Source organism: Branchiostoma floridae, chromosome 14 (assembly GCF_000003815.2).
Source record: "Branchiostoma floridae strain S238N-H82 chromosome 14, Bfl_VNyyK, whole genome shotgun sequence".
Classification (NCBI taxonomy): Eukaryota; Metazoa; Chordata; class Leptocardii; order Amphioxiformes; family Branchiostomatidae; genus Branchiostoma; species Branchiostoma floridae.
The window spans coordinates 9767058-9794753 of NC_049992.1; the positions used below are offsets into that span (position 1 = coordinate 9767058).

The 27696-nt window shown below is 42.3% G+C and overlaps 2 protein-coding genes across 5 annotated transcripts in view; one reads left to right on the top strand and one right to left on the bottom strand.

Moving 5' to 3' along the window:
• Positions 1–18554, top strand: part of LOC118431091 (sushi, von Willebrand factor type A, EGF and pentraxin domain-containing protein 1-like) — a 29583-nt gene extending 11029 nt beyond the window's left edge. Inside the window, exons 13-42 of one of the 4 annotated variants that reach the window (XM_035842174.1) lie at positions 263–502; positions 884–1084; positions 1534–1680; positions 1937–2118; positions 2705–2809; positions 4023–4194; positions 4849–5016; positions 5348–5509; positions 5692–5853; positions 6329–6499; positions 6688–6800; positions 7070–7284; positions 7486–7670; positions 7938–8101; positions 8447–8591; positions 9021–9425; positions 9826–10230; positions 10619–10793; positions 11183–11334; positions 11605–11742; positions 12342–12461; positions 12766–12888; positions 13313–13462; positions 14031–14153; positions 14435–14749; positions 15002–15280; positions 16359–16529; positions 16816–16980; positions 17494–17667; positions 17971–18554. In XM_035842174.1, coding sequence (XP_035698067.1) covers positions 263–502; positions 884–1084; positions 1534–1680; positions 1937–2118; positions 2705–2809; positions 4023–4194; positions 4849–5016; positions 5348–5509; positions 5692–5853; positions 6329–6499; positions 6688–6800; positions 7070–7284; positions 7486–7670; positions 7938–8101; positions 8447–8591; positions 9021–9425; positions 9826–10230; positions 10619–10793; positions 11183–11334; positions 11605–11742; positions 12342–12461; positions 12766–12888; positions 13313–13462; positions 14031–14153; positions 14435–14749; positions 15002–15280; positions 16359–16529; positions 16816–16980; positions 17494–17667; positions 17971–17999 — 5456 coding nt within the window. In that variant the 3' untranslated portion in view covers positions 18000–18554. The remainder of the gene's footprint in view (positions 1–262; positions 503–883; positions 1085–1533; positions 1681–1936; positions 2119–2704; positions 2810–4022; positions 4195–4848; positions 5017–5347; positions 5510–5691; positions 5854–6328; positions 6500–6687; positions 6801–7069; positions 7285–7485; positions 7671–7937; positions 8102–8446; positions 8592–9020; positions 9426–9825; positions 10231–10618; positions 10794–11182; positions 11335–11604; positions 11743–12341; positions 12462–12765; positions 12889–13312; positions 13463–14030; positions 14154–14434; positions 14750–15001; positions 15281–16358; positions 16530–16815; positions 16981–17493; positions 17668–17970) is intronic. The other 3 variants (XM_035842175.1, XM_035842176.1, XM_035842177.1) reach the window with 3 other exon arrangements.
• On the bottom strand, positions 18555–26528 carry LOC118431105. Its single transcript, XM_035842218.1, has 14 exons — positions 26369–26528; positions 25871–25913; positions 25197–25315; positions 24697–24858; positions 24097–24230; positions 23610–23745; positions 22767–22965; positions 22443–22493; positions 21880–21924; positions 21377–21534; positions 20536–20685; positions 19893–20034; positions 19306–19423; positions 18555–19010 (listed from the first exon to the last, which is right to left on the bottom strand). The coding sequence occupies exons 1-14, from the start codon at positions 26453–26455 to the stop codon at positions 18857–18859; spliced, it is 1698 nt and encodes a 565-aa protein (XP_035698111.1). The 5' UTR covers positions 26456–26528; the 3' UTR covers positions 18555–18856.
• Positions 26529–27696: the final 1168 nt, after the last annotated feature.

Sequence of the window (27696 nt, forward strand, 5' to 3'; positions counted from 1 at the left end):
ACGTTTTTTTAGCTATTCCGAACTCTGAAATTTTCACCTAGCTTTTCCTTCAACTTCCAAAAGTGTTATTTCATAACATCTGTTACTGACATTCATTCTCTCAGGAATCGCGAATAGTTTCACTGCTACTTTTTATCCTGCCATGCCCAGTTATCTGTTGACAAAATATCACCACCAAAGAGAAGGCTTTAACAGCTGACACCCGCTTCCAACTTTTATAAGCAGTTTCAATCTGTATTTTATTCTTCCCCTGTCTCCGCAGACACTGAGGATCCTAAGCTCACCCAACATTGCTCCAATATCAAGATGGAAACAAAGGACGAGTCAGTGAACGTAAACTGGACAGAACCGGTCTTCACCGACAACTCCAAACAAGCCGTGAGAGTGAACTGTGACAAGGACAGCGGGCAACGCTTCTACTGGGGAACGACTTGGGTCACGTGTACGGCACGTGATATCAATGACAACATGGCCGAGTGTCGTTTTTACGTGACCGTCAGCCGTAAGACAACATTTTTCTGCAAATAGGTTCACATCATATGATTGAAAAGATTATTGTAGTTCCTGTTTTAATGATAAAGCACCATGCCTTTTCCCGATGTAAATGCCTAGTTTACGTCTGTTTAAGTATATATTTCCATGTGTATGTGAACTAAGTAATGCTGCTAAGCAAACGATAGTAAATGTATGAAACTAGGTTTAAGGGTAGAATACGAATAAACAAAAAAAGTCTTCAGATAGATTAACAAAGGTTTGTCGATTAACAGTTAAGATTCAATAAAGACATGAATTTACATGTTAGATTACACAATGGTTTGTCGATTAAGGGTTAAGACTAAATCAGATAAAGATATAAATTCATACGTTCTTTTATGTATTTCAGCCACAAGGTGCCCCCACCAAGATCCACCAATCAACGGCGCTCTCTCATGCGACCGTTGGCTTTACGGCCAGTTCTGCAGCGTACAGTGCGAGGAAAGATTTGATTTCTACACCGAACCCGCCCGCATGTATGTCTGTGGTTCGTCTGGGCAATGGAGAACAGACCCCCCCGGCAAAGAGACCAAATGGCCAGATTGCTCACGTATGTATCATCTGTATTCTACTAAATTTAGATTAGGCCATGTCCATTTGATAATATGAATGACAGCAAAGAAAATTTGACCAACATATGAGTGCTTTTTACTATGAAATTTAGTGGTCAGGAAGGTTAAGCAAATTTGCTAGTACACAGAATTGCTATACTAAACAATATTCTTCATTTTTGTCCTTTCACATCTTCTTTAACCTTTGAATATTCTATGACATCCGCGTAAGTTTCCTTAATTTATCTACGGCATATATTTGCTCATTTTGCCGCTGCTTTGTACAATTTACAGTTTTTTGGGCAAACGGCCGAAAATTGATACGCGCTAGGATGTCATGCATATAATCAAGTCAACATGGCCTTATAGAGTAAACGTCCAAGTTAGATGATTTCGCCATGTGCTGAAAGAGACACACAAGGCTAAACCACATTTTTGTCGTCTTCAGTGAAGCGAATTCCAGGATACTCCAAAGGAATCGAGTTCCAGTACTACGTCGGTGACTGTGAGGATGAGGAGACCCAGAAGCAGATCAAACAAAACTTTATCGACCTCTTCAACAGCACGGTTTTCGGGAGGTTTGGTGGGTGTGTGGGTGAGTCAAAACCATGATTACAAATACTAGTAACCCAAATAATTCATCTGCAGGTAGCAACATTGGTGTGGATGTCATAGGATTATTTGTCATATGTTTATTGGGTGCCATTACAAAAATGAATATTGTGAAGAGATTTATCTTGCCCTGACTGATAATGTATATGCCGTGTGTGTGTGTGTGTGTGTGTTTGTGTTTGTACCTGCAAGCGTTGCCTGAACGTGCATTTTGGATACAATGTCTTCGTTTTCAACAGGAAACGTCAATTGTAGTGTGGACAACGTGGCTGTGTTCTGTGGGGAGAAGGACGAAGACATCGTGGTGGACTGGAATCCAGAGGAAGACGGAGGACTGGATGGTCCTTCCAGGAAGAGACGGTCGGTGAAGAGACGCGGTAGACTTATCACCATCCGTCTTTTCATCAAGGCACAGTACAAGGTGCGTATCTGAAGCACCTATATATGTGGGTGGAGAAAGCTGCTTGTCAGATCCTCTGTGGTGTCCCAACAGTCAAATAATTAGACTACATGACATGAGAGCCATAAGTCTGTTATAAGACGATTGCCACATTATGCAACTATATTTCTCTTTTGTTTTACTTCTAATAGAAGATGCAATTAGGGATGAAATTTGAAGTTGCTGGATAATATACTCTTTACACAACCACTGTTTTATTTAAATGAAGCCGATGGAAATAAAGCAGTGGCTGTGTGAAATGAGTCCCTTTATTCATTGACGAATCAATCTGATGAGACTATTAACAAGTGTCTTCTCTGGATAGTTTTAAAGAACGCCTGCATATAGATGTGCAAAAGTTAGGTGTTACGGGTCATTCAGTGTAATATAACCAGCTGCTGCCGCATCGAATGCATGCGAAGCTAGTGTGTTACGCCGAAGGGCGGTTATACCGGCTATACAGAAATAGATACAGAATAAAAGGCACTCAAAAACGTATAAAAGAACTCGCTATTGTAAAGCTTGTTAATTCAATGATAAATTTAATCTTTTGACTCACTTTTCACAGAACGCAGATCCTGTACAGGGAGAGACAACGGAGGTTAAGAAGAAAATGAGACAACTGAAGGATGACATGAATGAAATTGTGAAGGCGGCGAAGGAAGATGTTCGGGTAGGTTGAACGTCCCCTCTTTGTCCTCTTCTTGTTGACAATCAACTCCTGTTGACCATTAACTTTTAATCAAATATACTATTGAGTGAATCTATTTACAGAAGTTCATTATCCATGTAAATACAGGCTGTAGTCCTGTGTTTGAAAAAATCATTTGCAGAACACTTTGTGACGTTTCACGAATGCTCCTCGACGGAGAACATCCTGTTGGGTTCAACGTTTTCCTTTGGCACCTCTAGAGGTGCGTCTGACAGGACAGAGAATACTGTGACGTCAGATGTGCCTTAGGCAGAAGATGAATTGTGTGAGATAACGGTGTACAAATTAACATATAAAGGTCGTATAAAACGTCAAAAAGTGCTATGAAAAATTTAACGTTTTCAGCAATGGGAGTACAACCTGTACTTAAATCATGAAGTACTTGAAATGACTAAACTGGCAACTGCAATGTTGGGTTCAAAATGTTGGTATACTTGTGACTGATCATTAATACCCCCTTCACATGTAGCGAGAATCGATAGGACGACGAGTCTAAGCTAAAGTTGTCCGTACATCTGTGCAGATGCTTAGGGTGGCGCCCATCTCCATTTCGAGTAGCCCTTGGGCCACACATGTGCAAGCCACTACAGCAGGGGGCTGATCCGCTGGTAGTGATGTGTGTTTAACTTCCATAACTTCCACTCTTTCTCATTAGTGCCGAGTGCTAAGCAGAGAAAGCAGCATGTACCATTTTTAAAGTAGGTATGACTTGGCCGGGGATCGAACTCACGACCTACCGCATGCAAGGCGAACACTCTACCCACTCGGCCATTGCACTTAGTACCTGATGCCGACGCATAAATGGCAGAAACCCTTCCCGTCAGGGTCATGCCTCTTCGTAACTTAGAGCTCGCAGACTCGTCGTCCGGTCGATTTTCGCCTAATGTGAGGGGGATATAAGGACGTGGTCTCATATGTCGTGCGATCGACGTACGATCGCTAACTTCGGGCACTTTGGGGGACAAAATCGTCTCCTGCAAAGACGTCTCCTACAAAGTTCAACTGTCTTGGTACTCAAAACGCTGTTTTGGATTCCATGTCGGTAGTTGGTTTTGTCTCGGCCTGCCTGGAAATCCTATGGCATCAAAATCGTTCGATGATTGCACGACCTTTGCGACCGCGCCCTAACACTCCTTTGTCTCTATTCTACTGACGTGTACAACGTTGTTACCAGACAGGGCAGCTGAGTGACATGTCAGTGATGGCTGGCGGAAGGCGGAGGGGCCAGATGCTGGCCCTTGCCAGGGTGAGTGGGTCAGACGGAGAGGACATTGGAATAACAGACCTGGACACGGAGGCGGTTCTCAGCTGTGACAGAGGAAAGGTTCTGGAGGAAAATCTCTGTGGTAAGTTGGACGTGATGAGGAAATAGTAGTCCGAGTTAACTTTTTATGTATATAGATGGCACCATAATAATATCAACATGGGAAGTCTAACATTATAGCTGTCAAGACATCAACCTGCCCAGTTACTACATGTACAATATTCTTCCATCAGTGACAGTTTTAGATACATACCTCCAAATATCAGATATTTTTACATCTTGTTCACGGAGCGAACTAGTCTCGCGAGAGCACGGGACTAGGTCCGAGACTTGTGTAGATCTTCTGCCCCGAACCCCGCCTCCTTGTGGAGTAGGGGTAGGTAGGACTTGAGCAGCACCAAGCCCAGCTCCAACCTGCCCATCTTTAATGAGTTGGTCAAGAAGATGGTAATGGACAATAAAGGATCCTAACGGTTCGGTTTAAGAGAGTTAGTTACTGTTGTTGATTTGTGATTTCTCTACCATCTCATACATATAGTACGTGAGTACTGGCAATCTGTCCAGAACTCCATTGTCATGATCTTAGAACGTCATATTGTGAGGACGCGTATGGCGATCCATCAACACACATAATGTTGTTCCCTGACTTATCATTAGGAAAACATGACAATAATTGACAGGAATGTGTGTGACAAAGGCCACTTACATTACTATATTTTAATGCTTCTCTATCCAGTTGACTGCCCTGTTGGTACATACTACACCGACGTCAGTGGCGAGGCCACATGTGACGTCTGTCCGGTGGGCTCCTATCAGGACGAAGAAGGACAGACCGAGTGTATCCAGTGTGAACCTGGATTCTTCACTGCAGGCAACAACAGCAAGAACGCTACAGACTGCAGGAGTAAGACCAATATCTCATTACATCAAAGAGATAGAATGTTTCAGTTGTTTGTGTTCCTGATTGTTAAAAGACGTTTCCGGACTCGACTGTTTTATGCAATGTCACCTTGACTTTACAAATACATTCAATTTGATAGTTTTGTTTACCATGAATGAGAGTCTTGTCAGTGCAGCAATGATATCTATCAAATCAGATATTCAACAATTCACGCTATAAACGTTTTTCTAAATACTGTATAGGAAACCGAAGTAACTTTCAATTATGTTCATGAATCTTTGGCGCCTTCGTCACGAATACTTTCATCCTGACTGTCTGTCACAACTTCCTACAGGCCAGTGTCAGCCGGGGACGATTTCAGACACGGGATTAGAGTCCTGCATGTTCTGCCCAAAGGGCACGTATCAGAACCAACAGGGAGCCACTGAGTGTATCCCGTGTGAGGAGGGCACAACAACAGGAGATGTAGGCACTGTGGACAGGGAGGACTGCAGCAGTAAGAACCACATATTTCGCTAGAACATTCAGTTGATTGGATTTGTCATTTGTAAGATGGCTGTGAGGCTGAACATGTACGGACTGAAGTCGACCACTGGGTCCTGTACCCATACATTTTCATTAGTATGTTTATACAATACAAAATGTTTGTGTTTATAATAGCGACATTATTGTTTGCAGGGTTGTGCGTACCTGGTAGCTACTCCCGGACCGGTACAGACCCGTGTGACCTGTGTCCAGTCGGGACGTTCCAATCCGCACATGGTCAAACCGAATGTTTGTCATGTCCACTGGGCACGGGTACAGATGCCGTGGGGTCGGAGGCCTCAAGCGACTGTGTTGGTGAGTACGTTTCTATGTTAGACCTGAATTTTATGCGTTATCTGTACAATCATCATCTACTCCAATAGTAGCCCGCTGACAAGTTGTAAACAGTTCTCGTGTCGACCATTGTCTCAATTTGCATACCAATGTCTGAACGTGTTTTGCTTATGTCTTAGGGATACATTTCATGTTGTTGCAAATGTGCACTAGAAATGGTGAAAGAGCTTATCAAATATTGTAAATGCAATGTAACACAACTGGATAAGATTAGTTGTTGCGACATTGTCACTACGGTAGTCTCAAAGTCGAGAAAGAAATATTTGTAACACAACTCAGACAACAGAGATTATTTGCAGCTACATTGTCAGACGTTTAATCAATCAAGTAAGCTTACCTGTCCTGTGTTCTCTTGATAAGAAACGGTATCCGTTGAACCGAGACGATCGAAAGACAACCGGTAAAAACATTGCCTTTGTGTCGTCATCTTCTCCAGAGCTTGACTACTGCCAGTCCTCGCCTTGCCAAAATGGCGGATCGTGCACCATGCAGGGGTCAGAGTTCATCTGCTTGTGTCCAGCTGGGTTTGAAGGTGACATGTGTGACGTCAATGTGGATGAGTGCGCGTCGATGCCATGTTACTCCTTAGCCACCTGTTTGGATAGAGGTATGATCCATAGTAATAAGCTTCCGAATTTCACAGTTTGCTTCATCATAACGTTCTAGATGTGCCCATGTGATAACGTACATGGCTCTAGCTTCAATGGGAACAATGATATCAAAAGGAACCCGTTATTTCACTAAGCGTTATCGTTATCTTTTCGTGTTATTTGACTCTTTTGTACATCACGACAGTTGCCGGGTATGAGTGCGTTTGCGCTTCCGGTTGGACTGGTGAACGGTGTGACGTCAACATCGATGAGTGTGCGCCTTCGCCGTGTTTGAATGGAGCAACTTGCGTTGATGAGGTATTTGTACATACTAGACTCATACCATCAATAAATGGTGATAATAGCACACAGATATTACTGTCTTAAATGTTTTAGATGTGGTCAATCTTAGTGCGTTCAATTACGACAATGATGGAACACTTTCGCCTTCGAAAGGGAGAGAAACCATAATATTTAACGAAAAGGGGCGTGATTTTGGGCTTGATAACAGGGAAATGGTACAGTATTACACACGGCTAATGATACTTAAAGTAAGAGTGTAAGAAACGGATGTATCCCCTTGACAGGACAACGACTTCCTGTGCCTGTGCGCGGATGGATACAGCGGTGCGTTCTGTGAAGTCAACATTGACGATTGTAGTGACAGCCCGTGTAACGACACCGCTGTGTGTGTGGATCTGGTGGACAGTTTCCAGTGCCTCTGTCAGGACGGCTACACTGGCAAGTACTGCGAGGTCGACATCAACGACTGTGAGGCACAACCCTGTCAGAATGGCGGAAAGTGAGCATATTTCAAAAATCATTTTAGGGTGAGAGGTACATGAAATAAAGCATGGCCCTTCAACATAGGTATGTAAGGGTAGGTTTTCAAGTTGGATGCATTCCTGGGGGTTACAATATTAATACCTATCTTTCATTGAAGCACCAGCCGTCACAGTGTTGTGAAGAGTTCCCATTTTGACGTAGTTCCGCCTTTTGCCAGGTGCACGGATGAGGTTGGAAGGTACACCTGCCAGTGCACACCTGGGTTTGTCGGCTACAACTGTGAACTGAATGTCAACGAGTGCGCGTCAAACCCCTGTCTGAACCGTGCGTACTGTGAGGACAAGATCAACTCATATCAGTGTCACTGTGCACCGGGGTTCGGAGGGACACACTGTGAAGACGGTAAGCATGTTTCGATTTGATTTGGAGTGTGGTAATGACATAATTGCTATGTTGACACATTTCGTTTATTGTTTTCCATAGAGCTAAAGATGAGGTAAATGGTCAGTCCAGTAGGGGGACTTCTTTGGCACTAGATTACGTCTTTTTATTTTGAGTTGACTTTTCTGGAAGAATGAAATACCAGTGATTTAGATAAATTCCGTTCTGGTAAGATGTCCTTCCAACATGACTTGATGAAAGCCACGTTTGTTCCTCTCTCTCCCTCAGAGCTTTCTGCAGATTTTGACCTGAAATTCCCCAAGGGAATGTTGTCCGAGTTCACCTCTGGTAAAATAGATCGAGATCTTCCGGCTGTGACAGTTGCCTTCTGGATGAAGATGGCTCAGGACAAGAAGGGCCACAAATACGTCTTCTCCTACGCAGCAGAAGAAGTGAGTAAATCCTGCATGCTTAATTGCTATCAATATTAGTGCATGAGTCCTTAGATGTGGTTGCTACAACGATACCGGTATTTGGCGGCTAACAAATGTGCAAAAAAAAATGCATTCCTATGTAGACCTGTATTTTTCTCACTTCTATCTGGTCTTCAATATCTATCAATGCCTTTAGTAGAAGGCTGTATAAAAGCAAATTGTGCTTTTTGCCTAATAGTCACAAAAGATATGTGAATAAAATAATAGAAATATCTATCAATTTTACCGAAGGACAAGTAATGTACTGATTCAAACCACGTAATGCTTTAGCTCTGATTTGGTTTCAATGATGTTTCGCATTAGAATGGCGTGGTCCAAGACAACGCTCTTGTTATTGAGGTGGACAACTTTAACGAGTTCCTGTTCATGATCAACGGAGAGAAGATCACGACCACCGCTTCAGTAGAGGACGAGGCGTGGCACCATTACGCTTTTACGTGGTCTTTGGGTAAGTGTGTATCGGTTTCGTTTTTTGTCGTAACTCCTCTTAGTTCTCAGCATACACATGAGCCAAGTTCCCAACTTTATCCCGATCTTAGATCATTTTCAAGTCAGAATTAATTGATGCTACTACTGTTAAAAGTGTTAACTATAGCTACTACTTGAAACACCACATGTGTTGACCAAATTCCCACCGTAGCAGGCTACCATGTTTATTACCATCGCGGCAAACTGGTTAATGTTGTTCGAGACACCAAAGCACAACAGAAAGTGATTAAAGCATATCTCAAGAATCTCAATAACAAATTTACAAACAGAAGACGTTATCTACATGGTATCTTGTACAAAAGGGAACAAGTCATCAGTGACTTGTAAGACGCACTTCTTCCGCCAAATACTGAGTTACAATCACGCTGCGCGTGCATGTCTCGGTCAGTTTTGCAGTGCCCCGCTGGTTATCAACTGTTCAGAGACGTCTGCTACAAGGTGTTCGACAGTGAAAAGGACTACTTCGCGTCGAAAGCTGTGTGTGAAGAGGATGGTGGCACTCTGGCAATGCCGCGGGACCAGTCTGTTAACAGTTTCCTGATCAAGCTAAGGTCTTCACTAAACCGGAACGTTAGGTACTGGATAGGACTAACGGATAGAGAGAAGGAGGGAACGTGGAGTTGGACTGATGGAAGACCACTGGGCCCCTTCTCCAGTTGGGCAGACGGGGAGCCGAATAATGCCGGGAACGAAGACTGCGTTGTTTACGCCGCTCACCCATCAGTACGGGACAGGTGGAACGACGTGCCATGCTCTCTCCGCTACAGATTCATCTGCCAAAAACCTGCTACGGGTGAGATGACCACTTCATAAACGTCATGTGTCCAGTATTTTGTACTACCTTGGAATATCCATAAAAGAAAGCAGGTGTCAAATAATGTAAGCCAATAAGCTATTGATGTGGCTATAAACTAAGCTAATCAGAGCAGCATTTTGATAAACAAAGTTTACCCCCATCGTTCTGTTCAACCTGGTTCACAAGCAAAACCCACAGCTAGCTATAGATGTATATGTTTTCCTTCGAATAGTATTTTCAAAAAAATTTTGAAGATATGTTTTTAGATTCATTCCTACTCTAACAGTCACCTTGTCAACAAAGTTTGCTGAGCACGATAACAATACCCATAGCTGCACGGACCAGCTTGACGACGACAGTGAAATAAGGGCTACAGAATGACCAATGTCTCCCCCAGTTCTACAGTGTCCTGCCGGATATCAACCCTTTAGAGGTGCATGCTATAAGGCTTACGACACTGAGAAGGACTACGCCGAGTCAGAGGCAGTCTGTACGTCAGCCGGCGGGACCTTGGCCATGCCGCAGGACAGTTCACTCAACACCTTCCTCATTACACTGAAAAATGCACTGAATCCTGGAGTCCGATATTGGATCGGCCTTAGCGATAAAGCAAAGGAAGGAGCTTGGCGATGGAGTAACAACAGGCCCATAGGAGACTTCTCAAGTTGGGCTGAGGGGGAACCGAACAACGCAGGGAACGAAGATTGTGCGGTTTACGCTGCTCACCCCTCAATAAAGGACAAGTGGAACGACGTCCCGTGTACGCTTCGCTACCGGTTTATCTGCCAAGTACCGGCAACTGGTGAGACGCAAAGGCTTCTGGCTGGCTTGCATCGTGTAGATTGTTGCACTGTTCCCTTCTTCAACACAGGGATGCCCATTGATACTAGAATATCGTGAATGTGTTTTCGAAATAGAGTCGAAACAAATGTTATTGTTGTTAAGATTATAGCAACGTATTAGGCCGAAGTATACTTTCACTAAATATAGTGCAAACAAAACAAACAGATCATAAGGTTATGCACATTTGGAATGGCCACTCTGTCATCAATACTGTCAAAGCTTTTGAGATATATGTGAAATTTGTTCATTCATTGGCAACTGCAAGTGCAAACATCAACCTAGCAATTCCTGATGGATTGATGACATAAGATTATTTTTTATCCTAAATCTGTTTTTTACGGATTCAGGCTCCGCGGAGGAACAGTGGACTTTCTACGTGGACGGTAAGCGGGTCGCCGGAGGTTCCGAGGGCGGCGGAGGACGGCTCATTCCCGGCGGAGGGACGATAGTCCTGGGGCAAGACCAGGATGAGATCCTCGGAGGATTCGACAGCAAGGAATCGTTCAAGGGGGAGCTTAGCAGGTTTGTAGGTTTGGGTTTAGATTAAGAATTAGTGTTTTTAATCGAGAAAATACTTGACTGTGAAGAATTATGTTATTCCGTGATCCAGATGTACCTAGCAGACACCGAAAATACGTGTTTTACGTGTTTTCAATAGTCATTGATTGAAGAGTTGTTCTATTGACCTATTTCTTTCAGTTTTCTATAAATTGTGGCGTGTACATCCTAATAACCAAACCTCGATAAAAATTTATTTTCAGTATACTAGTATATTTCATGCAACAAAGGTAAATTAAATGCATCTACTATCAAATTATTAACTGTTTGAGTTTCCGCACATGATCATACACTACGTTCATTATAACCAATGTCTATGAACTGGTCAATAATAGTAAATTGTGTAATGACAGGTTAAACGTGTGGGACCACGCCCTGACGGAAGCACAGATCTCAGTGATGTCGCGTCACTGCACGGACGACTCCGGAAACGTCCGAGCCTGGCCGGATTTCAGAGCAGCTTCTGAAGGCCTTGAAGTCAGACAGGGGTCAGCTTTCTGTGCTGGTGAGAAGGATTCATTTGTCTTGATACTAGATCTAGTACCAATCAAAATAAGGCGTTGGTATGTTACACCCGCACCTTCCTAATCGTAAATATACCCGGTGTAAGAAGCTTTTTATTCTTACCAGCCTACTAAAAAGCCCCCTTTTTACAAAGGGCCTACGGCCAATTCGGCATGCCTGGCAGTATTCACATCTTTATATTTAAAAAAGAACGGCACAATTTTCATCAATAACCTGTACCAACGTAACCTTCAATTCATCACTTTCACAGGGAAGCCATCTCTAGCAGACGTGAATGAGTGTGCATCTAACCCCTGGCCCTGCATGAACGGAGGGTCGTGTGTTGATCACATCAACACTTTCACCTGTCTCTGTGCACCAGGATATAGTGGGATAAACTGTCAAACAGGTAGGCTATTCTGTCCTTACGTTTTATCAATCACGACTATGTACGATCTAATTGATTTCAATTGTTTGCCTATAGAATGTCTGTCAAACAGGTGGGCGATATGCTTGATTCCAGTTACGGCGGCCATTTTGGATTTTCTGGGTTCATCCGGGGTCATTGCACCAAAACGAGGCTAGCCTGACATGATTGTGTCATACTTTAATGTATGAAGGCCAAAGGTAGCTTGGCCCCTCTAACATGATGCCAGGCTATCTTCGTTTTGGTGCAATGACCGCGGAAAATTTCCAAAATGGCCGCCATAACTGGAATCATGCACAGCACATACCATCGTTGTGCACTTACAAATGTGGCAAAGGTTCCACAGCATGGTGATCCTCTACTTGCATCTTCCATCCGACGATTCTGTCACCTATTACAGGCATGACATCACTACCTGTGACTTGTGGCATGAACACTTTTGATCTGTTGTGCGCACCACAACCCCCCACCCCCGTCCATTGTGGTGAAAAATGAATATCGTTCAGTTTTACTCAGATGCGCTGATTCACTCTATGACCTATAAATATTAATAGCATGATTTGTCTATACCTTTCCAACAGACATCAACAAGTGCGGCCCGAACAACGCTCCGTGTGATCACAGGTGCCATGACAGAGGCTCTGGATACAAATGTAAATGCAAGAAAGGGTTCGAGCTATACAACGAGGTCCATTGCATAGGTAAGTTACTGAAGGCGCCCTGGCAAACGTGTCCTTGAAATCCATGTAACCAAATCTTACCAAATAAGTGGACAATGTGTAACTTTCCCAGCTTTCTAACTAGCAAACAAACATGTTATATTTTTTAGTTCTACTAAACATAGAGAAACGTACAGGAACAAATCATTTGAATAAAAGTTTATTGCAAAGGAACATACTTTAGCCCTTTATGCCTTTATGCACATTTTACAAGTACTTTTTATTTCATTGAATGTATTCATACTTTCGCATGTCCTATCTATGCTATGTTGCTACTTCTACACAGATGAAAACGAATGTGCTACAAGAAATGGCGGCTGTGATCACAACTGCATCAACACTCCCGGTTCGCGGGTGTGCTCATGTTACCCTGGATACGTCCTTGGTGCTGACCAGAAGTCCTGCGTAGGTACGTTCTGATCGCTCATCATACAATACCCATAAGCTTTTCGGAATGAGAATGTGAGATAGGTAACGTTACGTTGCCAACTGCCAAGTTATGTTGGCATTGACTCTCTGACTTCTTCCGAGAACCAAATGTGAAATGATCGTTATTAGAATTAAAAGCACTTTCACATGCCTCATTATTATACACATCTTTGAACATGTAAGGGGTCGATATCAGAGTTACGCATTAGAACGCCAAACGCAGAATATGCAACAAATGATTGTCTAGTTCGTTACTCAGAAGTGAAGCATGGAAGAGACAAGAGCCTATCACCATTTGCAGTAGAGTCTTTGTGGTTGAAATATTTGAACATATACATGACTGGCCTTCTTCAATGAGAATCAACATCTCGTATTATAACACGCTTTTCTGTTTACGTCCTAAGATGTCGATGAATGCGCCGGTATCGAACTGAGGGACGGCCAACAACTACAAAATGGCGGCTGTAGCCACGACTGCGTCAACCTGGAGGGCAGCTATGAATGCAGATGTCCAACAGGACTTGTTTTGAGTGAAGACGGCAGATCTTGTCAAGGTTAGATATCATATTTACTTACAATCATATCTATTCTGGCTGGTTCACATTGTATTGCAGGACAGGTGTCGCTGCTCACAGTTCAGATGCGGTCACAAAGCGTCAAGTATTTATATTTTACACTCCTTTGTGTTTGGAACCGCATTGTGAATATTTGACATAAATCTGTCTGTAAATATGTAAATACTTCACGCTTTGTGACCGAATCATATACCGAATCATATCTATTTTCCTATGTATTCTTATTTAGTTGTTAATCACTTAAAGCGTGGTGCATTCTGTCACAATTCCACATCCAGTACCTATTACCCGCCAGTTTGAAACCAATTAATGTTCACCAAAGGTGTCTAGATGTTCGGCAAAGGTACATAAGATAATGCCTGGAAAAGTAGTTTGGAATTCAAGACAAACATAATCGTGTGTCTGTAAGGAATATAACACCTAAACTTTATACGCACCATTTCCTGAATAGATACGACAAAAATGTAACAAAGCATAGGTATGCTTTTGCATATATATATGATGTGTTTGCTAAGTTGTTGAAATACGTGTTTTTATTCCCCTTTAGACATTGATGAATGTGAAACTGGTACGGCAGATTGTTCTCAACTCTGCATCAACACACTTGGGTCCTTCCAGTGCGCCTGCCACCCCGGGTATACTTTACTTCCTGATGGCAAGATGTGCCAAGGTAACGTGAATAACATACCTGTCATTGACATATATACATCTAAAACTCAATTTCCATGGCTAATTCTCTTAAACTGTCAGACTTTGTAATACTTTTCTTCAACCATTCACTTATCCAAGCTGTTAGTTAATGGCCGAAGAAGGCCGCATAGTAGTTAAGGCGGAAAAAGCAATGTAGTTGTTAGTCTTCTACTATATCTTCACACTTGTTTTCAACTCTATGTAAAGAGGAGTCCATGTTGAAGTTCATCTCGTAAGGGTTTCTATTTTCTAACATCTTAGCCGGTACAAAGGGACAGCTAGGTAAATACAGAAGCCTTGGCTGCTGGAAAGACAAGGGAAATCGCGCCATTCCGCCACTTGAGGGGAAAGATCCTCGTCTGGATGGGCAGTACAGAAGGCGTCAGGATCCCATTGAGAAATGCTACCAAGTAGCCAAGGACAGGGGTTTCCGTGTTTTTGCCATCCAACACAGTGGATGGTGCGCCTCGTCAGCAACAGCGAGGGACACGTACCAGAAGTATGGCCCGGCTACCAACTGTGCAGCGGACGGGGAGGGAGGGGGATGGGCGAACGAAGTCTACGAAATTATGTCGGGTAGGTTGCACGACATTATCGTCTATGTCCAAGAATCTGTATCAAATTATGTATCTGACTTGTATTCATGATCATGTGTCTCCAATATCATGGTAAAACCAAAGCACCGTTACTCTTTTGACATTTGATAACGACTTTGTGGCCGGCAAAACAACGTTCTACTTCCCCGCGCTGAGCAGAATCTACTGTGATGAACAATTTCATCATAAACGTTATTTTGACACGGAAATACTTCCGTAAACACTGATACAGAAACAGTCTCCGCCTGCGAGAGGAAGACCTTGCAGTTGTCTTGCCCTGCGGGAGAAACTCTCTTGATCGATGATGCCAACTACGGCCGGACGTCCACTTCGCACGCCTGTCGCTGTAGCAAATGCGTCACAAACTGCCGAGCAGCCAACAGCCTGTCCATAGTGAGGGACGCCTGCCAAGGTTCACAGCGATGCACGGTACCGGCTAAAAACGGAGTCTTCGGCGACCCTTGTGTCGGTACCCAGAAGTACTTGGAAGTGACATACCGCTGTGTCACAGGTTGGAACAAGTGTTTGTCTCTCTGTCCACCGTACTGTTTTTTAGAAGTTTCAAATGTTATAGAGTTGCTTCCAAGACTGTTGACACAAGAATGAGTTAACCAAACTAACCTACTTCTAACATGAAGGGAGTTGGAATAGTAGTGGTCACTCTTTCTATTGCTCCAAAAGTAACATAGATAATAATTCAGACACAAAACAAAGTAACTAACAATACGTACAAAGAAATATCACGGATCCTAACTGAAATCAAGCAGGTGACACAAAAAGAATCCACCGTACTGTAGATCACCATGTTTCACTCGAGGGAAGAACCTATTGACTTTAACTGTTATGGGTCTATGTTGAAGATTGACCCCACAAATGCGTGTTGTTGTTGTCTACGTTCAGCAATGAGACTTTTGTTTCTTTTTATCCATTTTGTGTCAGTGAAGTTATGCCTGCTGTGTACAACTTGAGAATGAGATACGGCTGCAACTGTTCGTTCCTCCTCAGTATAACGATATGGAGCTTACCCACTTGAACTGGTCCTCTGCTTTGAGTTCTTGTCCTTTGTCTGTAACCTTGGTCTCGATTGGCTTGAGAACATTAGTATCGTCTAATTGTAATGTCTTACCACTTACTGCAGTGACAAAATAAAGTATTATGTATGTTAAATGCAGAAAAGGCCGACATTCTATTGAGATTTGAGATACAGAAAGAGTCACATGAAGTGATACATCTAGCTTTGTCATTGTCCAGTTACGACTAGCCTGTGCTTACACAATTTCTCGCTGGCCGGAGTGGCAACTGTAAGCCCGACTGCTCGCAGCGCGATTTAAGTCCGGCTAAATCATGCCATGTTTTTTATTAAGTATTTCGGTGTGTTATCCGTATTTGGCAGAAATGGAGAAATAAATGTTATCACACTTTTACCATCCAATACACTTCACAGCCTGATTATGAACAGGAAGTTGTTACAGAAAAGGCATTTTCCTAATTTCCTACTTCTCCTAATATCATTTCCATTGGGGTCTCATATGGTTCATTCAGTGTTGGCTGCATCTACTGAACCTTACAATGTTTCTGTCATTTCACAGCTCGCTCCTGTAGTAATCTTCCTGATGTTGAACACGGCATCTTTGAGGTGTCTCCTACAGACGGTACGGTAGGACGTGTGGTGTGTAACGACGGGTACCGCGTACTGGGGAACCCCGAGCTGCGGTGTGACATGACCGGTCACTGGGGAGGGTCACTCCCGAGGTGTATAGGTGAGAAACAGTACTTCATACAAGAGAGCAGCAATTTTATGCATGTTGACTTTATTGGAATTGCAAGAGTTACAATACAATGTGGACATCAGGCAGCTGCCAACCACAATTGTATGCATGGTATTATCTTTTCTGTCCAAAAGGTTTGGCTCTTGAAGAATTATCCATTGCTATTTCTTAGTTACAGAATTGTTCTAGTACCAATTGGCCATCATAGTATAAAATCGTGTACTTACATGTAAAACTGTTACTTATACGTAGTTGATGTATTTATTATCTATATAAGTACACGACTGTGGAATGCCGAAGCAGCTGAAGAACGGAGCTCGGCTAGGATCGGGTCATTCCGTGGAGTACTACTGTAACGAGGGATACGCCATGGTGGCAGGTGACGGAGAAAGGACCTGTCAATTAAATGGCGTTTGGAGTGGAGAACAACCCGTCTGTAAAAGTACGTTTCTTATAATTAAGGAATTGATGAAATAATTGAATCACATTGCTAAATGTAATGCTAAAAGGCCATAGAAGAAATCAGCCATAAAACTACATGTTCATTTGTTAGTTTGTTTAAGTCTAACGTTCTGCGTTTTGTTACTTAGTTGTCAGTATCATCAGGCAATCTCTATTTTTAATCATGAGGTGAATTTCTTTTAACTGCCACACATACACATATATAGAGATTTAAAAACTAAAAGAATCTTGAAACACAGCGGTTCAAGTAAAACAAACGTATTTTATGATACATTATAGAAAAATGCTAGCACTTTACATCCAACAGTGGAAGTAAAACTATAGGAACTTACCCCTCTAAATTCTCAGACGAACTCCGTAGTCCTTGTTCAAATAATGAAAGACCCTTCATTCTCCAGTAGTGACGCCAGGAACACACCACTTTTGCAGGAGGGGGTCATAAGTGTCAGAAAGTCTATGTTGTATTCTATGATTCGTTTGTTTTGTATTACAGAGGCAGACTGTCCCCAGCTGCCGAAACATGAAGGTCGAATTCGGGTCCTCGGGTCCCAGCTGATAGCAGGGAGCATGGTGCGGTTCGTGTGTCCACCTGAGTACGAGCTTCTTGGGCCGGCAACTTCCACCTGCCGCGCTAACGGACAATGGTCCCACGGCAATAGCCTCCCAGGTAACGATATTCACTAATTTCAGTAAACCTCTTCAGGTGTCAGGGTAGACAATACAAGCAACTAGATAGTCTTTGTTTGTATTGACGTGGCTCAATGTTTTATATCAACTGCACTAGTTTGGCATTGACGATAATGCATGCAATGGTTCATTATGATGCAAAAATAGTATTGATTTTGCAGTACAGTTCAATACAAATGTAATAGCTCCACACACTATTTTTTCACGTGAACATGTTTTATTCCAATAACATTGCCTATGTAACTCTTCCTTCAGTTGATGTTTGAAACTTCTTTTTTTACAGAATGTGACAAAAACCAAACGGAGAATTGAGGGGGATTTCATCGTCAAGACATTGGATGCTCAAATAAAGCATTAAATACAATTTCTAACAACTTTCATTCTGATTGCCGATGATTGTCATATGTTTTAATTGCAATAAGATCATTTTGTTATCATTATAACAGCAAAGTGAAAACTACGAACAGAATACTTTTGTACATGTTGTGATATACAGAAGCTATTATGAATTTCACATTTTTCCACTCGTTTTAGCATGACATATGATGAATATTTGAGTTTGATATTGCACCTACGTGTAAATAGTGGTAACTTGCCCTATCATTTTATAAATTAGTCTTTCTTTTAATACTTAACAGGTAGTAATGCTGAAAAAATGTCGTTTCGATTTTAAGCTACACTACATAAACCTTCAGCACAAAAAAAAACTTGGCCTATCTGAAAAGGCCTATCTGAAAACGAAACTTGTGAGCATTGTATGGAGACAGTTTACATCGGATTCTGCTTGTGCCACAATGAAAATAAGTTTTATGTGAACATACAAATATGTGTGTCATGATACTAAGACAATAAAGCACGGAGACTATATTTCTGCTATTGAGTCGTTTATTGCATTGAATACATACATACAAACATTTGATAAACAACGATGAAATACATCGGGGTATGGATTTGATTAATTGCTGAACGGGCAAAATTTGAAGGTCGATCATACCTCAATGAAATGGTTATGGTTTTCGTGAATCTGTTGTTTTGAAAATCCAGACATATTTTCTAGTTCATCTTGTCAAACATTTTTCTCACGCTCACATCAATTCTAGGACGCCCGGAGATGTAATCCTTAGAATTATGCCAGTGCCTTCCTATGCTACTGCACTTGATCGAACGTGCTAGTCCTCGTCCTCAGTCGGCTCGGCACACATCATCTCCACCAGCTCGGCACCAGTGGAGATGTACTTGTTCCTCAGTTCCACTTCCTGGTCGTCCGGGCAGTTGGATCCACGCAGGGCGTCCTCAAAGCAGTCGTACAACCACTTCTCGGTCCTGCCATCCAGAACACACAGCGTACATATGAAGAAATAAATCGGGCGAAATGGTCCAGAAAATACCCTCATTACTTTGGTCTCTCAATTAGGAACGAAAGAGAATCAGGTTTATTAGTAGGACAACCTGGAACAGTAACCAGTGGCCTGGGAGAGAAGGGGGATTTGACTGACTGACTGAATGTTTGAGTGCGTGAGTGAGTCGGGCAGTGGGTGAGTGGGTGAGTAGGCCACTGTTGGTAACTGAACTAATGCATGAGTAAAGATATTTAAGCGTTAAGACACGAAAAATGTACCTGCAGAAGTCATCGCCTCCTTTGTCATCATTGTTCTCTGTAGTAGCGGCTGCCTCTTCGTCCCGCCTGACGTAACAGGTCTGCATTCCTCCAGCAAAGGCTTCTGTGCAGTTTGTGTCTAGGTAAAATAAAGGCCATTTACATAACTGGCTAACACTTTAAGGCATTAATCATCATCAGAAAACGCTATAAAGAGATGAAGCAAAACCGATAGTTAGAGGGGCGCTATCTCATTGATTCACTAAGATAGGCATCAGTACAAAGCCTATAGATGCGCTCTACCAGACAAAGTGAATGAGTTAGAAAGGTCTTAAGTCATTAAATCACCAATAAGAGGCATCCATACAAAGCCAGTAAATGAGGTCCATTAGTGAAAATGAGTTAGAAGGTTCTTAACTCTTTACTTATCAAATTATCTAAAAATGGGGGAAAATGGTACAGATATGTCTATTAGTGAAACATTGAGTTGAAGGAAGGCTATCTCATTAATTCACTAGTAGAATTGACTATTAATAAAATAACGAAACACAAACAAGTTATCATAATTTTTCAAAATACTACGGATCAGACAGCACATTATTTATTACCTCTAGGACAAGCCAGGATCTCCAGTCGCAGAGCGATCCCACCGTGCCACCGTTCAGGCCGGATGCGCACGAACTGTGTATTAATGCGCTGAGACAGATACCGCGTCACGGGGGTGCTGTCGTCTGAGTTCCCCTCAAAAATCTGAAATGAAAAATAGTTCCACTTCCAGGCTTTTTTTCTTCAAATTTAATTATTTTCAATCATGTTACATTGTATAGATCCATGTTATGAATGCCTTGATGGCAATGGCTCCGTAGCAAGAAACATTGACGTAGTCACCGAACGAAATCAAAGCAGCGTAGAAAGTATTGCGTTATCAGCATTTAAGTGTGCGTTATTTTTGTAGATCTGATAAAGGAGACTACAAAATACTTTAATAATACATAATATATTTCTATCTTTGACGAAAGGTTGCACATACTTTGTTCTGTTTCTTCTATCACTCTAATAATACAGTCACATTTCCTCACCGGGTCCCGACCGGGATGTTTGCGAGGACGTAAACAAAATTGTTTATCAAAGATTTTAACAAATTTTTTGCATTCTATGTGCTTCATTTGTCTTTTATATTATACTTTTCGCTCCCGAAAGCTGTCCCGGTTTGGAAAATGACGGAACCGTAAACAAGGTTGGTATTGGTACCGTTTCCTGGCCGTCCTCCTCTGTCACTGTGGTCCAATCAGCGGTGTCGTCTTTCCGATGCTCTAGTTTGTACCTTGTCACCCATTGGTTGGAGTTACCAAGTCCCTGAGTGGTGACTCCCGTCAGGACTCGGCGTTTCCGGAAGTCCACCTGTGACGTAATAAAAGTCATTGATCATTCCATATATCCTTTTTCACAGAATACGGAATTATGGATAACGTGATGGTAAAAACATCACATCACCATGGCAACGTATGTGGCGCTTGCGTACTGTGTGCGGTTCTATCTATGTTGTCATGGTGATGACTTTGCTTCCTTCCCTGCGTTAGCAAGTGTTCTCCATTTTCCCAGCATGAGAAGGCATCAATACAATGGTACATCGCCAATCAATATGTAAATTTAAGAAAAAATGTTTAGTACAAGTGCTGCATAAGAAGGAACAATGGATTCGAATAGAACCCGTGTTTACACAATCTCTCGCTGGCTGGGATCAATGAACCAAGGACGCATAAAAGCCACAAGCCGTGCAATCCCTTTCCTAGAGTCACCAATAGGAAGCCAGTATAGGAATTACTATGGTAACCGACCAGCAACTAGTCGGGCCGGCCGCTAGGAGCGCGATTTAGCCAGGCTGTAAGATATACGAATGGGCCTGATATAGCAATGTATTCAGAAAGTCACTCTGTATGAGATTACAAGCAGCACCAAGGTACAGTAAAACGTATACCGTAGTATGGTGACGTTTCTTTTTCTATCCCATTTATTTTCGCATGCCTTACTTTTCACGACGTTCAGGCTATTTTCTTCTTCATTGAAAAATGACAGCAGAAGAAGTTCCTACCTGAAACCATTGTCTTTTATTCTGCTCGGCGGGGACCCAAGCCGATGGCATACCGATTCGGGCATTTTCGGGGCCTGTCGAGTTGTCGTGCGAGGATGACGCAGACAGCTGAGTGTCCAGGATAAAGCCCGATTCAATCCCGACTTTCACACGACACTCTAGGAGCAAATAGTTTAGCAAAAGTTTAAACACAATTAAAATTCATTTACAGTATAAATTGTTAGTTATGTAAGTTTTCTTTCACATGGTTGCAGATCTCTCAGTGATTGTTTACTACCTCTCATCAGGGCAACCCTGATAAACTATACAACAATAGACACAAGGCAAAACAGATATCTATATCAGAATGTATACAGAAATAGTTATCTAAAATTGCACTCATCGTTCATGCAAATAAGTCAATGTAACAGGCTCAAGATAACACCCCGATGATCTAGGGATAGACATAAGCAAATTACTGGTACAGAAAGTAGGACGTAATATAATTTTATACTTCAACATACCTTCGTCTGAGTATTCTTCTCCGAGAGAATCTAGTGCTTCCTCGTCTGTAAAAAAAAAAGGAAAATAAGCTTTACCCCTTTATCGTCATTTTCCAAGATTCATTTCAACAAGGCATGAGAATCTTTGCGCAAACGCATCATATAAACTTAAGTTGACATGAAGTCCTTCAGTGCTGGTACATTACTTACTTTACTTTATCCTTCCGCTTGTGTTTGGGGTGGGGGGCGTCGCGAGGAGATGTAGACGTCGTAACAACATGAATATAACAATATGAATAAGGATCTAACTTGACTCCAACAAAAGAATTGCGACGCAAGAGCTATATACATCAAGGCCCATAAACCTTTCTTGGACAAAGACGGGGGCCGGTACCGACTTCCAACCACCTTGGACAAGGTACGGTGATGACGTAATACTTCCGGGTCCAATTGAGTCCTCAGTTATCCTGAAGAAAGCCAGAGGACTGGTCGAAAGTTTGGTGCGTGAGTTGCAATTCTTGTACCGGAGTTATGGTAAATTCTTCTTCATATTAAAGTTTAAATACATATAGCAGAATTCTTACATGGGGTTCCTCCTCCCTCTTCATAGGCCAGGTCCGATATCCTTGTTCCATCTGCAAGGCAACGGATATTATCAATTAGGGAAGGTTAGCAGTTAGTATTGGTAAGCAACTTGCAAGAATACTATTCCTGAATATAAGACATATGACTCTTCAATCGTAGAATATCATTCTATCTCTGACAGCATGGAGAGCTTTATCAAAACATATCTAACGTTACTTATTTTGTCGCAGAAGTTAACGGCTGTATATATCTACCAGACATTTTGACCTGAAGAAGATGAAGTGGCCAAAATAGAGGTATCTTATGAATGAATTTTCACCCACCGAGGTTTATGGTAACTGAGCTCGGCAGTGACTTGACATGCACGAGTCTGTGTTTTTGGACGATGACTGAAGTTCTGGCATCATCACCATCCTGGGGACGAGCTGGGAACGTTTCCCGACACGTCACGTGATCCATCATGCCCGAGCCGGACGATTTGAGCGTGTACTCGCACTCCTGCGTCGCCCCGTTAGGGATGCTCTGAACGGATAGTTACAACAGGGGGCGCTCGTCGAATATCACATTTGATTTGACAACCATCCGTCAAATTATTGAAATAGAAAATCTAACCTTAGTAGTAAGCAATCAGTAATGCCTAGAACACATTTCCAAACCGGGGCCCGGCCGGGCAGTATGTGGGAACGAAAAGTAGGATATAGAAGAGAACAAAACACTTAAAACTTAAAGATAATTAGTCATGATTTGTGCATGTTTCTTGGCAAGAAAACTTTATTTTTCGTTTCGATGAACAGCCCCGCCGGGTCCGGATTGGAAATGTGACCAAAACATAAGTAGATTTTTGACGGAGCATACAGAAACTGTAGTGTGCGTGGAAACTGCAGACACTAGAAAACAGACTCACGGCAAAAACGTGACTTAAGTCCTTCGAGAGGTGCATGGAAATTACGAAGAGATGAAGTATAAAAGTACATTATTAGCTATTACAGCGAAAAGAACTCCAGCTTCAACTGTTAGGTCAGTAAGTCGAGCTTACCTAAGCTTGAGATTTCTGACTAGAGGAGGAGGGATGCTGCTACAGTGAGAGTTACTAGTGGTTCAGTGCCAAGAAGTGGTCTACTAGGCTCTGCATTCAGTTTTAAAAAAGCTATTTTGGCACTTCTTACGTTTTCCTCGTCCGATGTGGGCTGGACACATTGAGCCAGGTTCTTGCTGACCGTCATCTTGATGGGAGTGTCAGAGGCCGCCCCGCGCTCTGTCACGCTGTAGTCAGCGGTACAGCGGCCATGTGCACCTAGGTAGCTATAGATGGAGAGAGCAGACATCTTAAACTATTTGTGTGGATGTATCTATAACTTGGAAAGTTCTGGGAAGATGTTTTGTGCATGAAAATAGCTTTTTATAGAGCATTTGTACACATACAATTTCGATGAAGGGACAGCATGGTCAAGGGGTCTTCTGTAATCTTTAGCGAGACGCATGATATGATATTGACCAATTGGAAAAAAAGTTAGAGGCCCCATAGCCTTTTTCTAGCCGTATGGCCAGTGGGCTGTTAATACACTATGCCTTGGGCACGGTATTGGAAGGTGGAGCCCATCCTTCTCCTTCCTCCGCATGCATCTGTTAACTAAATTTTGACCGAAGCATTACCTGTGTGACTGAGAGTCCGGCACGTATCCGTCCGTTACCCGCAGCTGTAAGGGGGACAGCATTCCTCTCTTGATGTTGACAAGATAGGCGGAGTCATCAGCAAGTGGGTACAGTCTGGTGATGAGACCATTCTCCTGAGGAAAAATAGATACCATAGTGTGAATGAAGCGAAGAGTGTTGATCTATACTAACTAGTCTTCTATTTTTTTTTCTTCAACTTGGCAGTGTGGGTCACAGAAATGTCTTGAAATTGTAATGAGAGAAAGAGATGGGAGAGAGGCTCTTTTTGCTCCTCTCTCTCTCTAGAGAGAGGGAGAGTGACAGAGAGAGAGAGAGATGTATATATGTAGAGATAGAGAGAAAGAGAGAGAGAGAGACTGTATATATACGTAGGTATGAAAATGATTTTTATGTACGAATCCACACATGCTTTGTTCTTTAAACACACACGACGCTGGGAATTAATTTGGTAGGCTGGCAAGCTTCCCTGCTTTTCGATTTCTTTTCTTAATCTTCCATTGTTCATTTTAACTACTTACAATCTTTCTCATCCCCCTTCCACACACAATACAAATTTTCATCGCGCATCGCGGTTTCTACCTGTCGGAAGTAGAGTGGGTATTTCTCCAGCTCCCGCGCGAGCTCGTCTGAGTGTGGCAGGGGTCGCCAGTCACCTGTGGCCGGCTTGGTCTCCCTTTCCACCGAGGAGAAGGTACAGTCACTGACGGACATGGACAGCAAGCATCCTGCCGGGTAGTTTATCTGCGTTTGCATACAAAATCTAATGATTGAATATGTAATATTGAAATGTAATAACTAGATCTAGCATTAACTTTAAGTTAGTTATTCACAGTTTTTTTCGAACGATTTTGTTTTTGTTCTAAACCCTTATTCATCCATGACTAAAATCCACCTCCCTAAATTAACACTACCATCGCCATGCATATAATGAACATTGTTGTCTTTTCTTCCTGATATACACACATTGTAAGTTACCTTGTAAATGCCAGCAATGCCATGTCTTCGCGTTCGTGGTTTTAGATATAACTTGAAGCATTGACTAGATATTATATTTGCGCCATAACAAATCAACGTCTTACCTGTAATTTACAAGACAACTTGGACCAGAAGCGGCTTCCTTGCGCTGCCAGAGTTGTCTCCGTCACAGCTTCATAGTTGTACACAAAACTACGCCTGAGCTTGAAGCGTCCACTTTCTCCTACACATCATTAAAGAACGTACAACATAATCTGGCGCACACGCAAAATGCACGTGGGGGAAGATAGCTCCCGACCTCTCGATCAAACTCAAATAAGTTGTAGATATTGTCGATGTAAAAAGAAGGCACAGAGACGATTTGAATGTAGGAAATATAGCATCGGTGGCCTATACTCTATCGGGGACCAAGGGCCTAAGTAAGTAACTGGGACCCAGGTGAGACAATTGATGACTATGGCGAGCTCAGTCTCCTACCGATTATACACATGTGCCCTATATTGGCCGATTTCTACGACTTTTTCCAACCCTACTGAGATATTTCTCTACACGAAATACTGGTAGCCTTGCCCGCATTAAGAGTTTTTTTACCTTATTGAACGTGCAATGTATTATCTAAGATACAGTAGTGACAATCTCAAAGTTACAGCTGCGACGTACATGTACATATAACATGGAGAGCTAGAGGTCGGGGTACTACTTTCAACAACGCCGCTTTATACCATATCCAGTCGTACGTCTTATACACATTTTATGTTGAAAACAGTAAAACACTCACCTTCGCAGTCGGTCTGGCGTCTTGTTTTTTTGGCACCCGTCACCTTCAATCCAATCCAATATGTCAGAATATCGTAAACGTTATCAAGGTTCGATATCAGGCAATGGAATGATCATTCTGAAACAATTTCATTTTCTGACGGTTCTGAAACAATTGCCCTCAACGTGGAAACACGTTTAAGTCAATCCGGACAACCGAAGGAAACAGTACTAGCATTTTACCACCATAGGGATTTAAAGTACGTAGTTACATAGGGCCTAGAAATAGAAGGCTCAGCAAAAGGGACATCAAATGCAATGTTCACCTGGTAGTGTCCATTTTATAATCAATTCAAAGTACGTTTACAACTCTGACTTAACTAAGTCGAAGAAATATTATCTGCCCATTTTCGTCGGAGAGGGCAACAACAGTACAATTTCGAATCCCATACGAAGTAAAATGTGAGCATGGCGATTGGAATAATTGACTCTTTGAAACACCAGCTTTAGATGGACTTACTTGAAACAGGAGCAGAAGTACAACAGCAAGCGTTGCTAGCAGAAAACCTTTGCAAACCATTCTCGATTCTCTTCTGGTCTGTACCATGTATGTGTGGATATTCTTGTTATGTTGCAACCAGTTAATCTCTACTTATCGAGAACAGTGTGGTAGTGGGGCTATCACTGTTCACCCGATAAGGGGATAATCTGGGATTAGGACCATAAACTTTGAAATAACACGTGGATTGTGTAAATCGATAAATCAGTTTGTGAAGCCGCCTGAGAAGAAAGAAAACGTGTGTGTGTGTGTGTTGTCGTCTGGGGGTCTGCTGTTGTTGATGATTATTCAAAGTTTTTCTTCGTGATTATCTTTTGATCATATCACCGTCGTGGACTTGAAGAGTGTGTGAAAAGTTTAAACACCCATCTACAATCATTCGTGGTTCGTCCCTTAGGCTGGGGTGGAAGAAAAATATTAGCTGAAGGTAGGGGTGGGGGTAGTCAAAGGCCTCTAAACCTATTGTACTCAGAACGTTATCGTCCCAACAAGTACCAAACTAAGGAAGACCAACTTTAAATTCACACCGCACACATGAAGATTTCGTGACACCTACCTGACCTTAGCACACTTTGGCATTGTATGCAAATATTGAGAAACAATAGAATTCGCCACTTCTCAATAAACCCATTTGAAGTGGATTATAAACTGACAAGATTTACGTGGATAAACACTGATGTGGAGCTGTAAAATGATCAAGTGTTTGCTACGAAATCTCAGAACATCAAAGGATGTTTGTTACCTCCTCGAAGACAATGGGATACCTACGGCGGGTGTTAAATTAATGACCAGCGTGACCATTCGGTTGATTGTAAGGTATGACCGCTCGTAACCTTTACGCGAAAAAAAGGACATACACAGGAAGGTCGATAGGTGGCGCAGTTGGCTACCCTACGGCAGCTTACACATCAACCAATCAATGTGCATTGGCACACTGTCACATATGTCCAGCATCTATCAAACCTTTGCAAGGGAAATGATATCGAGCTCATAGTTCCTAACCCTTCCGTGTTGTACTTGTACTAACGTCATTTAACGGTTTGAAAATGCTATTTTCTGAATTTCTGCTTTCGAGGTCTCATATGTCGACAAGTCGTATGTCATTTCTAATAAAAGATTGCGCACGTCTGATTTCATTTCAGTGTCTCAAACCACAAAAATCTATGTTTTAAAGTAATTGCTGGTTGTTTTGCATACACTGGTAGTTCGTATTGCATGTGATTGGGTTACAAAGGATACACAACAAGTGCCTGTATGTCCTCTAATGTATATAATGATTGGTTACCAAG